Source organism: Mus pahari, chromosome 17 (assembly GCF_900095145.1).
Source record: "Mus pahari chromosome 17, PAHARI_EIJ_v1.1, whole genome shotgun sequence".
Lineage (NCBI taxonomy): Eukaryota > Metazoa > Chordata > Mammalia > Rodentia > Muridae > Mus > Mus pahari.
This window is the reverse complement of record NC_034606.1, coordinates 186,428-200,318: the sequence shown is the minus strand read 5'-3', so window position 1 is coordinate 200,318 and position 13,891 is coordinate 186,428. Positions and strand designations below refer to the sequence as shown.

General features: G+C 41.2%; 1 protein-coding gene across 1 annotated transcript in view; it reads right to left on the bottom strand.

The window, feature by feature from the left end:
• Window positions 1–9,603, bottom strand: part of Sdc2 (syndecan 2) — a 107,457-nt gene extending 97,854 nt beyond the window's left edge. Inside the window, exon 1 of the mRNA XM_021216586.1 lies at window positions 9,048–9,603. Coding sequence (XP_021072245.1) covers window positions 9,048–9,107 — 60 coding nt within the window. The 5' untranslated portion in view covers window positions 9,108–9,603. The remainder of the gene's footprint in view (window positions 1–9,047) is intronic.
• Between the last annotated feature and the right edge of the window lie 4,288 nt (window positions 9,604–13,891).

The window sequence follows — 13,891 nt, the reverse complement described above, 5'->3', positions numbered from 1 at the left end:
CTCTCTTAGATAAATAATGTCAGAAGTGGGACATAAATTATTAATACACTAGTGAACTTAGTGCAGTTGGTGTTTATAACTTAACGGGCTGGTATTGGTTTCTTTGAACATTTTACAATGATATTCTCAATAATTATTCCTGGCTTTCTTAGTGAAATCTGCTTTGTACATTTCCTGTGTGCTTTAAGTATAACCCAAGAAACAATGATGATGAGAAAAATTAAAAATACAACTCAGCAGCACACCCACTCTGGTCAAATAAATAACTGTTCCTATATTTGTGACAATGTAAGCCACTTGGTGTATGCCACAAGACACAAGTGAGAAATGCAAGGCCTATCCATACATATTTGTATGTACACATTTTTAAAACTTTTATCAGAGTCTATTTCAGAACCACAAAGCTTAAAGAAAATTAAAACAAGCATCCTTAAAATGCTAACTATAGGTCAAGTTTTATGTTTGATATTAATCTTCAAAGCAACTAAATATTAAAGTAATCTTCAAAGTCTCAAAAGAGCAAATATTATGTCTCAGTTTTGAATTATAGAAACAAGTTTGGAAGTGGTAAGAAACATCCTCAGATCACATGGCTTTTAAATAGTGACACCAGAACCAAACTGTGATTTACAGAACTCCAAAGCCTGAAAATGATCTCTTGCAGTCATCTGAATTTGGAGAATGCACAGTGGGTACTGGAAATGCTGAAACTACAACATAGGTTAAAACCTATGTGTTACAGCTCTACGTTTACTGGACTGTCACACACCTGTCACCCATACAACAAGACTGTTGCCTAAAAACTTCATAAACAGTAGCCTTTGGGTTCCTAAACATATGACTTGAATTAAGTCATTGGTATCAACCCTAATATATAGAAAACCTCCCACTTACAAGAATTTAAGGGACAGTGTATAAAAACTTTCCTAGTGTTGTATAAGATGGTTTTCTGCATTCCCTTGAAGCATTGCTTTCCTAATGTTAAAACATCCCTTGGATAGATCTTCTGTGATCTCATATTGTTCTTTTAATAAAATTGTGGCTGTGCTGAATATGGCAATACCTATTTACTATTATGGCACCAGTGGTGTGAAACTGACTAATAATCTGTTTTCCTCTATGCCTCTGATTCTGACATAGGATAGTACTAACCTCATACATTGATTGGAAAAGAAGAACCTTTGATCACTTCATTCTCTGTAATCTAGAACAACAATCACTTGCTCCTTGAAGGGCCTACAATACTCACTAGTAAAGCCCTCCAGGTCTGGGGCCTTTTCTTCCTGGAGGCAAGTACAGAAATAATCAGCAAGATGTTTTCACCCATTAACTGTTTTTCCAGCTGATAACATTTTACAGAACCTTAGTAATAATATCCACAATCAGGATATTAATATAATCTAACAACTTTTTCTGATATTCCTAATTTATAGCATAAGTATGTATTTGGTTTTTTTGCATGTGTGTGTGTGTGTGTGTGTGTGTTTCTCATTCTCTACACAATTCCATCACATATGTAGGATTGCATATAGTATATGTAGCTGGATAATATGTAGATATATAAATTCACACATCTATACATAGTCTTAAACACACAAACAGTGACTTACTACGCTTATTTTCAAATCCTACTTTTTACTCTGTTATAAAGATTAAAGTCTCCGAACTTATTTACATTTTACAAATACATTTTTAATGGCTACATGAAATTTAGTGTGCATTAGACCCTTTTATTTAGTCATTATTATATACTCAGGTTTTATTTTGTTTAAAACTATTATAAGCAGAGCTTCAAAATGAGCTCATTTGAAAACACTGTTTATCCAGTTATGATTATTCCCTCTGGATAGCTCTGTAGTGGTATAAAATCACTACTAGAAATGGACTCTTATGGGTTTGCCCTGTCCCAATGAGGACAATCAGAGATAATAAATGATGTATTTTCTCCTATCAGCTGAGTATCAGCATATGCTTAATATCTCAGCACAGAGCTTGTTTTTACCAAGATGGAAGCAAGAAGTAGCTGGCTCTGTTATGGACATTCTGAGCCCTTCTCAGCTAGTGTTTATCACATGAGCTCATGAGTTGTGGATGCCAAGCTCCTCCTTAGGAAGCAGAAAACCTAGAGCTATAACAAGCACATGGCATAAGGCATAAATATGCCAGTTACTAAAAGATCCTATTTATTTTACCTAACAAAATCCTAAGAAATTATTTTAGCATGGTTCACTTACCATGGTGACAATATTGAGCTCAGAAATTAATAAATACACCAGTGTTACAGGGTAAATGTATTCTACACCAGGCCAACTCTAGAACCCCAGCTCTGAGCTGCCTACCAAAGAGCTTGCTGCTTCCCACTCTTGCTCCTATTTTCCACAGAACCCACAGCATTACTAAAGAGGGAAGCAGTAGAAGGCACCTGTATGGGGCCTTAGCCTTCACAAATGTCATCAAGAAGTTAGTCCCACCCCATCAACTAATCATGATGTTACATTAGCTTGTGAGCATATGGGAAACCACTACTTGCTGTCTCAGGAGGAATTCCAAGCAATGAAAGTAATCAGAGTATATGATGAATGCTATGCGCAAGCTAACACACCATTGCCAACTACCACAAATGATTTACCATTCTGAAATATGAGAGCATCCCTTGCTTCAATAATAAACTCAGAACTATCCTACTTTAAACATATTTTCAAAATAAGCATATATCACTTTGATTTAATTTAAAAATAAAATTTTAAACTCAAAAATCACTTGGCAAGGACTTGATTATGTATTAATTGGATTAATCTAAAAATTTCCCAATAATACCCCAAAAGAAAAAAAAACAAAACCCCTAAAACCCCTGAATATTAATGGCAGAAAGTTTCTCCAATTCAGCTCTGTCATTCTGTAGATGACCCACAGGATGCAGTCCTTAATAATGTATAGAATTCCCCCTGTGGGCCTGGTCTAAAGATGGCGTGCATTTACTTTACTAGTCTTTCAGTTCTAAGAGGAAATTATGCAAAACATAAGCTTTCACTTTTCATAACTCTTTTAATAATTGCAGTTTTGCTCCATGTGTCATTTTCCCATGAGACCCACTGTATGCACTGCAGGTTATGTGTCAGTACTATTAGTATTTCTTATATCTGTGCACTAGAGAAAACAACAACAAAGTACTGTGCAAAGGTCACACTGTTTCTGCATCTTTGTAACATTTTTCATAAAATAGATTCAACAGTAGAGGAAAGAAAATTGAAAGCATAGCAGTTTTCTGTTAGGAGGACGGGTCATGATTGGGCATTCTTTACTCTCATGCTAAGGAATGTAAATGAAAAATCTCGGTTGACTCCTTCTACCAGTCATACCAGTTCTTTAAGATACTCCAAGAAAGAAGAAACATTCACAATTCAATTTCAATCCTGTTCCAGTTCAGAGTAGCCCACCTCATCTTGTTGTCTAAACTCAATCTGGTAAAAACAGATCATCAATGTTGTTTATATTTCTCCCTTCCCCTCCCTCCTTCCTTACCGCCCCCCTCAATAATGTACCTCTATGCATCCCTGCCTGGCTGCTTGGCTTAGAATTCACTGTGTAAACCAGGCTACCCTCCAACTCATAAAAATAGCCTGTCTCTGCCTCCAAAGTGCTAGCATTAAAGGTGGTGGTGGTCATGGTCGTGGTAGTGATGGTGGTAGTGATGGTGGTGGTGGTGGCGGTGGTGGCAGCGGCGGCGGCGGCGGCGTTGGTGGTGGTGGTGTATGTGTGTGTGTTTTTAAATAGGAGCTCAGATAGCTAAAGGGAGAGCTTCTAATTCTAACCCTGAAAACAGTAAAATGTTCTCTGAGTCCCAGGTCCCCATATTTAGTGACACCTTTCTTCCTAGCATCACACCACCATGTGATAGAGGCCTAACACCTCTGACTGTTTGGTCTCTAGACCCAGCTAAAGAACACAGGAGCAAGAGTGAATGAGCAGTGCTAACATGCTAGGTCTTTGCATCTGTGTATTGTTCATGCTTCTTGCTATTCCTGTCACAATAATGAGGCTGAGGCAGGAAGGACACCATCCTACAACCTGGCCCAGGCCGCTTAGAGGTGGTAGATTCAGAGAACCCCAAGCATACTACCTACCGTCAGGGAGCCCAGCAAAACTGAGTTGAGGAAAAGTGCCCGTTAATTCATGTCTGCCAAGCCCTCCAGCACCCTGGTTAAAAGTCTCAGAATTAATAATGCTTTACCAGGTCCTGGCTCCTACTGAGTTCTGTGCTTTATAGAGCAGAGTTATAGACACCACCCCTTCCCTCATATGGTGTCAGTCTCTATGGAAGAGACTCAGTAGAGTAAGAGATCTTAAAGAACACTAATCTGTGTTTCATAGTCAAGAACACAAACAAAGAGAAAGGAAGAAGGAACACTATGTCATGTCTTCTGCCATTCATAGATGCCCTAACTGCACCCTCAAGATAGTCAAAATTCATGGCATAAATCATTTGGGGGACCCAATTCACTTACAGAAATGCATTTTTAAGTGGCTTGGAGCTTTGTATTTTGTGTGAGTTCTGCCATAATAAACGAGTGGCAAGCACTGTCACAGAAACCCAGGCCTGTTGGCTTCCCAAGGGAAACTAGCTTTGCTCTAACCCAGTCACAGCTGAGAGGTCTGGATGGGATACAGGTCGGTCCATAATTAAGGAGTAACCTGTGATTCCCAGTGGAAGCTGACTCATTATAACCATCAGAGATGCTTTGTAAAAGATACAAATTATCCAGCCACACACACTGAGGCTCTGTTTGCAAAAATTGGAGATAAACTTGTAAAATTTGTATTTTTATGTACTTCCCATGACCTTGTCAGTCTATCTGGTTACTTACGGAAGCGTAAAAAGAGGTTTGACTGGAACAATCATGAAAAGCTATTGAACAGAATATTTAAGGAGGAATGACCAGAATATTAGAGGAGGTCTAATGAACAGAATATTAAAAGAGGAATGCTTAAATTCGGCTATGTCTAAGGAAGGATCAGAACAGTGACCAAGAAGGAGTAACCAGGAAGCAGGGTTAGCATGGAACAGCTTACAAATCTGGTCAATGAATGCCGATTCCAAACCACAACCAGTATACAAGGTAGTTTCTGGACCACAGCCAACATCTCAAAGTGATAAAGGGCAAACCATAGAGCAGGCCAGCACCAGGCCAAGGATGGTAACTAAACAGCTAGTAAGAAAATGCAGAGGATTTGCAGGCTTGCTCACTGCCTAATCCCAGCACCTAGCAGGAAAACCCACCTGCTGAGTAAAAGGAGGGGTCAATACACTGGGGAGTTTAAAGGCAGGGTATAGATGGGAACCATGATAAATGAATGAATCAAGGATTGTTTCAAATTTTCAGTCGATGAGGCTAGAATTAGAACTCTATGGCAACCTAAAAAGTTAAAACATGATGACCTTGTTTTCAAAGTTCTTCTTCATGATGTGGGCTTTCTTCTGAGACTTTTTATTGGCTCCTACTCCATGAAAGAATGAGATGACTTTGAGATACTGGAATGTATTGTTGGCCTAGGTATGAAAGATGGCAAGCCTTCTTTCTGCCTTGGGAAGGAGAGAACGATGGGCGAGATCTTGTAATTTGGTTTTCTGGCAAAAGAAGAAGGACAGCTTCTGCTCACAGGGCCTGTTGGATCACAACCAACAGACACACCAATAGCACAGTAGCTTGACTAGACTCCTTGTAAACCTTGATGACAGAGTTGACTGGGCTCTGTTTAGCCAGGTCAGCCTCAGAATAGACAGTCCCTAGAAGATTCCAAACTACCTATGATCAGGTCTGGGGGTGTTCTGAAGGCTTGAAAATGAGTTTTGCTTTTGGAAAAAATCTAGCTGACCTTTTAAAATTCTTTCCCAACTTATGATTATCCTAGTTGTTCTTCAGTTGACCACATTACACAGTCCACTGTTAGGCTGACCACACCAGAACAAAGTATACTACTTTGATTTGAATGTCATATAATGCACACATGAATCAAAATATCATAAATATGTAAAAGTACTACTTAGTTATTAACATTTTTAATGAAATGAAAAATGCATTCCAATTCCCATAAGAAAAAGTTGAAAGGCATACTCAAATTCCTTCTTGAACACCCATCTTCTGAGTTTTCCTTCTTAAATGACAACTCTCTATTGCTAATATTGAACTGAAAGATAAAGAGCCTTTGTTTCTGTCAAAGCACAAGTAATTTGCCCCATTAGAACTGACAAAAATACATTTAAAGAAAGACTGCTAAGGGCTACAGTATTTCAGCTTTAATTGCCTTTCTAGTGCAAACTTTCCAGAGCCTGGCTTTCACAGTGCCTTTTGAGGTAGTGCATGATTCCAAGTGACTTAACAGTTTCTTTTAATTTACAGACAAATAAGCATGTTTATAGAATTCCACCAGTTTAAAAGGCTTCCTTTCCTTGAACATATTTCCAGTTCAAATTATATGTTGACAGCAGTCTGTACTGTATTATTTCTAAGAAAAACAGTCATGTAAAAAGCTGACAGAAACCTAGTAACACATCACTGCTGTCCCTTTCCCTTCACCATCCTTCCAACAGTGAAAGTCTTCAGCTGCCAGTGGAAAGCATGAATGGGTCCCTAGGAACAGGCTTTCCTGCTGTCTCCGTGTCTTCAAGAAGACCCCTAGTTCTTTTGCCCAAACAGTTTTGAATCTTAGTGTCTGAGAAGCTTTTCTCCCTCTGAGCTAAATATAAAACTAAAAAACTCACTAGCTGCAGATATTTCTCCATTCTTGCCAAAAGGAGTCTGAGCTCAGACAATCACTACTTTTAAATCCCAGGACATTACAGCAGTTTCCAAATTAAAATACAAAGTGCTGGAAATAATGTTCTGTAATAGCTAACATTAAAAAGAAATCTTGCCTTTCAAGTCTGGGTATATTTATGCCTCTTTAGGTGAAGCAAATAGAGACAGGAAAGCAATGTAAATGGACAATTGGCTGGTGTGGGTTTTGAAACAGCTCTTACTGAGAAAGACTGACTCACTGCCCAACAAAGGCTGTATGTAGGATTCTCAAGTTGACATTTTAAAAATATTTAATCACTCTTTGAATGATAGTTCAAGGGTTCAAAACAGAATCTTTCCAATAAAGCTGCTCTTTTGAAAAACATTCAATTCTGTTTTGAACTGAGAAAATGGTAGAGTCCCAAACATGAGAGATTTCAGGGAAAATAAGGCAGGGAGAGGAGACAAGCACATTTAAGGGAAAACAAACAAGAGCTAACCCCACCAGGTCTTAAGAAGCTATCACACCCATACAGAAGCTCCAAAGGGCTTTTTTCCTAGCAAATCTCCAAACCAGGTTCTGCAAAGAAGAGGTCCCCAACTCTGCTCAGTTTACGAGATCCTCTCTGGAAAATAATTTAATTGAGCTGTTCCTTTGCCCAGTTTTGCACAGCTCTGTAATGCAATGGTTGCTGTTGTTTTGTGTTGTTTTGTTTTCTTTGAAATACACACAGAATAGCTCCAATTTAGTTTAAAACATGCCAAATTTCAGAACTAGCCAAGAGAGATTACTAATTTCAATGGATTAAACATCTTTTGCTGTGAGAAATTCTGGTAAGTCTCAGAGTTGTGTTTTTACATCACAATCGTTCAAATACCCACCTATCCTATGCAGTTTCCAATTTTAAGTTCCCCAACCTTGAACTCTGGACAGTGAGTGACCTTCTAGCCCATACAGCAGTGCCCCCATCCTACAGCTGATCACAAATGTCCTTATTCTCCTGAATGCCAAAAGGTTTCCCAATCGTCCAAGGGTCAAAAAGGGGGAGATTATCCAGCCCAGCTAAAGGCTTTTCCATTAATTCGAATTGGGCAACTTACTGGATGCCAAAGGAATGCCATAGGAAACAAGAGTAAAGACAAGAGGAGCACTCCCTAATGGAGTCTGCAGCCCTGGGTCTGCACCTCAATAGAAGCTGCTTGGACTTCCACCTGCCAAAACAGACCTGTAGTGGCCCAGATAGGGGCTGCCACACTAGTCATAAGCCTAAGAGTGAGTGCATACACCGAGCAACGCAGAGAAACAAACTCCAACCCCAGAAACACAATCCTGACCAGAAATCAAATTTCCACCGCCACCGACGGGAAAGGATGCTAGTAGTGGAAGAAGACAGTTTCACGGGCATATGGGATCCACAGGAGTATGAGGTTGGCAGGAAAGAAGTCTACATTTCCCCAGCAGCCAGAGGATCTGAGGGCCAAAGCAATGTCACAAACACCCTCATCTTTCCATCTTGGGAAATTCCATCTCTCTACTACAGCCCGGGGCTTCGCTCCACTAGGATGGTTCCTGGAAGATCACAGAAACCAGAGAGCCGGGCCTGTTCCCGAAAGCTCCACGCGGCCTGGAGCCTCTGAAAAGACCACTGACTGCATCTCCATGTAGTGTGGGTGCCTTGCCACAGCAACAGGGAGCATTAAACAAATGAACTTTAGAAACTTCCTCTCCCGATACTCTCCGTTTCTTTAATAAGGACCCTATCTCCCTAAACTTGCCTTCAGTTGAGCTCAAAGCCTGGAGTAGGGGGATGGTATGTAGAGGAACAGATCCTCCCCAAAGTTTCCAACTCCTCCCTGGGGTTTGTCCAGTACACAGAGCTTACAGGATCCTTTCCTGGCCCGTAGTGGTGCTCTAGTAACCTACAACTTTTAGCCCTCTGTCCTTCCTAGACTACACCATAAAATCCCCCAAGGCAGAAAGTTGGAAATGACTTTAAGGACCTTTGGGGTCACTAACCTCCAAGTCTTGTGCTCCCACCCCCTGAAGACATGGCGTAGGTAACTCCCTGTAGCAGCTCAATTGTGCAAGAGGGAAAAGGAAGAGACCAGGGGCAAGTGGTTGGAAAGCAAGCTCATTTGTTTCAGTAGATCCTAGGCAGCCCCACGTTCAGGGGTGGCGGATCCCCCAGGTGATGTTCCCCAGTTACCCGCTGGCTCTTCTATTTGCCTGGGCACTCTTAACAGCGCCAGTCCCCGGCTGGGCCCACTCACCGTCTCTGCGGACACACAGGCCATCAAGCCCAAGGTGAGCAGGATCCACGCGCGCTGCATATTCCCCAAGGATGTGGCTCGTACCCGGATAAAAGGAAGCCCAGCGCACGCCGAAAAGGGCTAGAAAAGAAAGAAGCTGAGCCGCCTCCAGGAGAGAGGTTTAGGCTTGGATTCCGAGCTCTAGCTGTCTTCTCTGGCGCCTGCTCTAGCGTTCTCGCTGCGCCCCGGAAACGCGGCGCCTTCTCACTTGTTGGCTTCTGCACTCCCAACCCAGAGTTGCTGCTTCGCGAGGCTGTTTTCTTGGTCTGGTTGTGCTTTCACTCCACGGACTCCGGTGTCTGAGTCCCGATGCTGTCTGATTTGAAGCAAGCAGTCGATGGGTTGAAATCGAGCTGCCGCTGAAGTTTAGGATGCCGAACAGCGGGGACGCGCGATCCGCGGGGTTGGAGCTCTAGGAGTATCTGGAGTACAGCACTCTACAGGAAGGCTGGTGGCTTGGCTGCAGCGCCCCTCCTTCTGCGCGCCACCGCCTCCTGGGTCCTCCCCTAGATCTCACCCCACCCCCCTCCGTGTTCTCTCCCTGGTCCTGGTCCTAGTCCTGCTCCGCCTCCGCCTCTACCGCCCCCACCTTCCCTCCCTTCCTAGCCTGGCCCTCAGGGCTCCTCCCGGCTATTGGGGTAAAGAAGGTTGCCAGGACTCCATGATAAAACCAGGGAGAAATTCTTACGGGATTACACTGGGATTGGCAGCTCCCAGAGCCAGTGAGAGCCAGCAGCTCCGCGCTGTGGCTGTCCTGAGAACGTGCCTCTGCAAACCCTAGTGCTTTTTCATTTTCTCTCTCCCTCTTTCCCCTTCTCAACACCCACTCCTCTCCCAACCACCGTTCTGTCTCCCTTTCCCTTTCCTTCTTTTCTTTGCTTTAATTTTCTAAAGAAAAATCGGTGTAGGTTTGATGGGCATATTGAGCCTTTTGATTTGTGAAGATTGGGTCAACAGAAAGATGAGAGTTGAGAAAAATTAGAAAGTTTATAGATCCCCTTCAAGTATTTACAGTGTCCATAGGTCACCAGATAATGAAGATTGAAATTCAAAAAAATACAAAAATAATTGTAATAAGTTCATGTTAAGATTCTCCCCGATTCCCCACCTCCACCCCCACCCCAACCTCCAACCCCCCACAAAGCAGAAAAAAGAGATTCCTAAAACCCAAAAAGCAACAACTCCAAAGCACAACTTCATTAAAGGCTTACAAACCATTTCTGCTGCTCACAGTTTGTGCCCCCCCCACACACACACACACACTACACTGCCCCAGGCATCGGCTAAGGTCAATTTCCATATTTTTACTTTTGGAAAATGTAAAATTGTTTACATTTGGAAACAACAAATAGGGATGAAAAATTAGAGAGTCTAGATAATAGCAGATGAAATAAAAGTTCAGAGAAGGGTTAAGTAGTTTCTGGCTTTAAGAAAATGAGTATGTATTTCCTCCATAAAGCAAAAGCATGTGTCGTGTAGTTCAATGCTATATGGTGCTACCGAACATATCCTTCTAATGCTAACCTCTGTTCTCTTGGATTTAGGAACTGAATGAATTATGGACCCATTTTCTTCTGTGGTGCCCATTTATAAAGGACAGGGACTTTTCAGTATTAGTCACTATTTTGTTATCATGTGGAATGCGTTAAAAAATACATAATAACTATGTTGTAGGTCAATACTACTCCAGACCTCAAGCCACACCATAAAAAGCTCTGTCCTTTACACACACACACACACACACACACACACACACACACACACGAGAGAGAGAGAGAGAGAGAGAGAGAGACAGACAGACAGACAGACAGACAGACAGACAGACAGACAGACATGAGGCCATAGTCATTTTAGAACTAATCTGTAGTCATGTCCTAAGTGACTATTACAATGTTTTAGTGATAAGCTACTGTTATAAATCTCAAAAGAAAAAAATTAGCAGGAGAACCATAACTTTTCAAGACATCAACTCTGGCTCAGATAACTAACTTCAACTTTCTGGTTCTTATAAGCAGCCTAAGGCACTGGCAGCCAAGAGAGGACAGGGAGGGGTGCAACTAATGGCCACTAGTGGACCATCAGAAAGGTCTCTAAATCTGGGAATTATGAAGGAGTATTTCTACATCTGCTAAGTGAAATTTTTATGAAAATTGGTGGAGATTAAAATCCAGTTGAATTTTGTTAAGTATATCTGATACAGAAGAGATAGACCAGCTATCATTCTCCATATGTTCTGAAGTCCTCCAGCTGATAAGCTGAACTTCGAGGGGTATAGCAAGAAAATATTCTTAACTGATATCTTATAAGAAGCTTTAATGGTGTCATCTCAGAAAGAAAATATACAGGATGAGGGCCAGTTTTATGGTTCAGCAGATTTAGGGAATTGCTGTCAGTCCTGACCACCTAAGTTCTATCCCTGGGACCCACATGATGGAAAAAAGAAAATCAGCTTCCAAAAGTTATTTTCTGAGTACAACATGTGTACTGCAGCATCACTCATGTACATGTAAATAAATGTGCTTAAAATTGAGAATTGGAAAGCATATAAAACAAATAAAATACAGAGAACCAAAAAATGTAAAGAGAACTGGACTTATTTTCATATTTTTATTTTACATATGTATATTTTATTTGCATGCAACATGTATGTATGTGTGACATGTACCTGCGAGTGCCCAAAGAGGCCAAAAGAGGTCATCAGAACCAAACCACTGGAACTGGAATTACTCAAGATTGTGAGTCACTAAATGGATTCTGGGGACTGAACTGGGGTCTTCTGCAGGATCAGCACATACTCTTAAATGCTAAGCCATCTCTGAATCCAAAAAACAAATAAAATTTAAAAAATAGAAATATCTGCTGATTTCCTTTTAAGAACTGTACTGATATACCAGGTGAGTAGACGCAACCGTTTCATTTGGTGAAACACAGTGTTTCACCAAAGATGGCACACTAGACACTGTCATTAGTGTATCTAATGACAATTTTGGATAAACCTTAAGGTGGTTGACAAGTGTGTGAAGCTGCAAAAGCAACACAATGTCACTTCACAGGTCTTTGTTGTTCTCCCATTTGCTGTTCCACCCAATGTTACCATGGATATAGTCTAGAAATCAATTTGGAGGACTCAGCATGTAAGTGATAGAATTTGAAAGCAAAGGAAATCCAATTAATCACTCATTGCTAATGATGGCAGGTGAGCTAAGGCTATGAAGAAAATCTTCAGGCACTCCAAACAAAATCTATTTTTAGTGCCGAATGTTCACTGTTTCTCTGCCTCTATCAGCTCTTCACCAGGGAAATTGGCTGGTTTCAGTTGTACAAAATCAGCATGGTGCTGACGTTGAGCAAAATTCATGTTTCCATTACTAATGAAACAGACAGGAAAGACAAGAAACTGTAAAACACACAAATTATGCTTGAATAAGATAGGAAATGAAGGGTTGGAGAGATGACTCAGCAGTTAAGAGTACTGACTGCTCTTCCAGAGGTCCTGAGTTCAATTCCCAGCAACCACATAGTGGCTCACAACCATCCGTAATGGAAATCCGATGCCCTCTTCTGGTGTGTCTGAGGACAGCAGCATTGTACTCACATACATGAAATGAGTAAATCTTAAAAAGAGAGAGGGGGGAATGAAACTGTTGAGGGGGGGAATGAAACTGTTGAGAGGGGGGAATGAAACTGTTGAGAGAGGGGGGAATGAAACTGTTGAGAGGGGGGGTGAAACTGTTGAGGGGGAATGAAACTGTTGAGAGAGGGGGGGAATGAAACTGTTGAGGGGGGGAATGAAACGGTTGCGTCTGCTTACCTAGTATATCAGTACAGTTCTTAAAAGGAAATCAGCAAACATGTATGATCATCTTGCTAGGTGCTATCTGAATGTGACTTTTCTTAAATCACTAAAAATTTACTGCAGTTTTAGTGTAAAAGTTGGTGATATACTTGTGGAATCTCAGTTCTGGCTAGTCTGATGCAGGAGGACTGCAAGTTCAAGGTCAGTCTTGGCTACATATTGAGATTCTAGCTCAGACCAAAACAAAAAGTAGAAAGAAAACAAACAATAAGACAAATATATATATATATATATAATATATTGTTATACAAACATTGTTTAGCAATGTGCACACACTGTAAAATGATGAAATCAAGCCAATTAGTTACCGTTTTTGTAATGAAGCAATCTTAAATTTTATTCTCTTAGCTAGTTTTTAAAATACAATAAATTCTTATTAACTGTGGCCAAAACAGTTATAGTAGGATTCTTTTTTTCAATTTTTTATTAGATATTTTCTTCATTTACATTTCAAATGCTATCCTGAAAGTCCCCTATACCCTCCTATCACACTGCTCCCCTACATACCCACTCACACTTCTTGGCCCTGACATTCGCCTGTACTGGGACATATAAAGATTGCAAGACCAAGGGGCCTCTCCTCCCAATGCTGGCCGACTAGGACATCTTCTGCTATATATGCAGCTAGAGACACAAGCTCTGTGGGTACTGGTTAGTTCATATTGTTGTTCCACCTATAAGGTTGCAGAACCCTTCAACTCCTTGGGTACTTTCTCTAGTTCCTCCACTGGGAGTCCTGTGTTCCATCCATTAGAAGACTGTGAGCATCCACTTCTGTATTTGCCAGGCACTGGCATAGCTTCACAAGAGACAGCTATATCAGGATCCCTTCAGCAGAATCTTGCTGGCATATGCAATAGTATCTGCTTTTGGTGGCTGATTATGGGATGGATCCCCAGGTGGGGCAGTCTCTGAATGGTCCATCCTTTTGACTCAGCTCCAACATTTG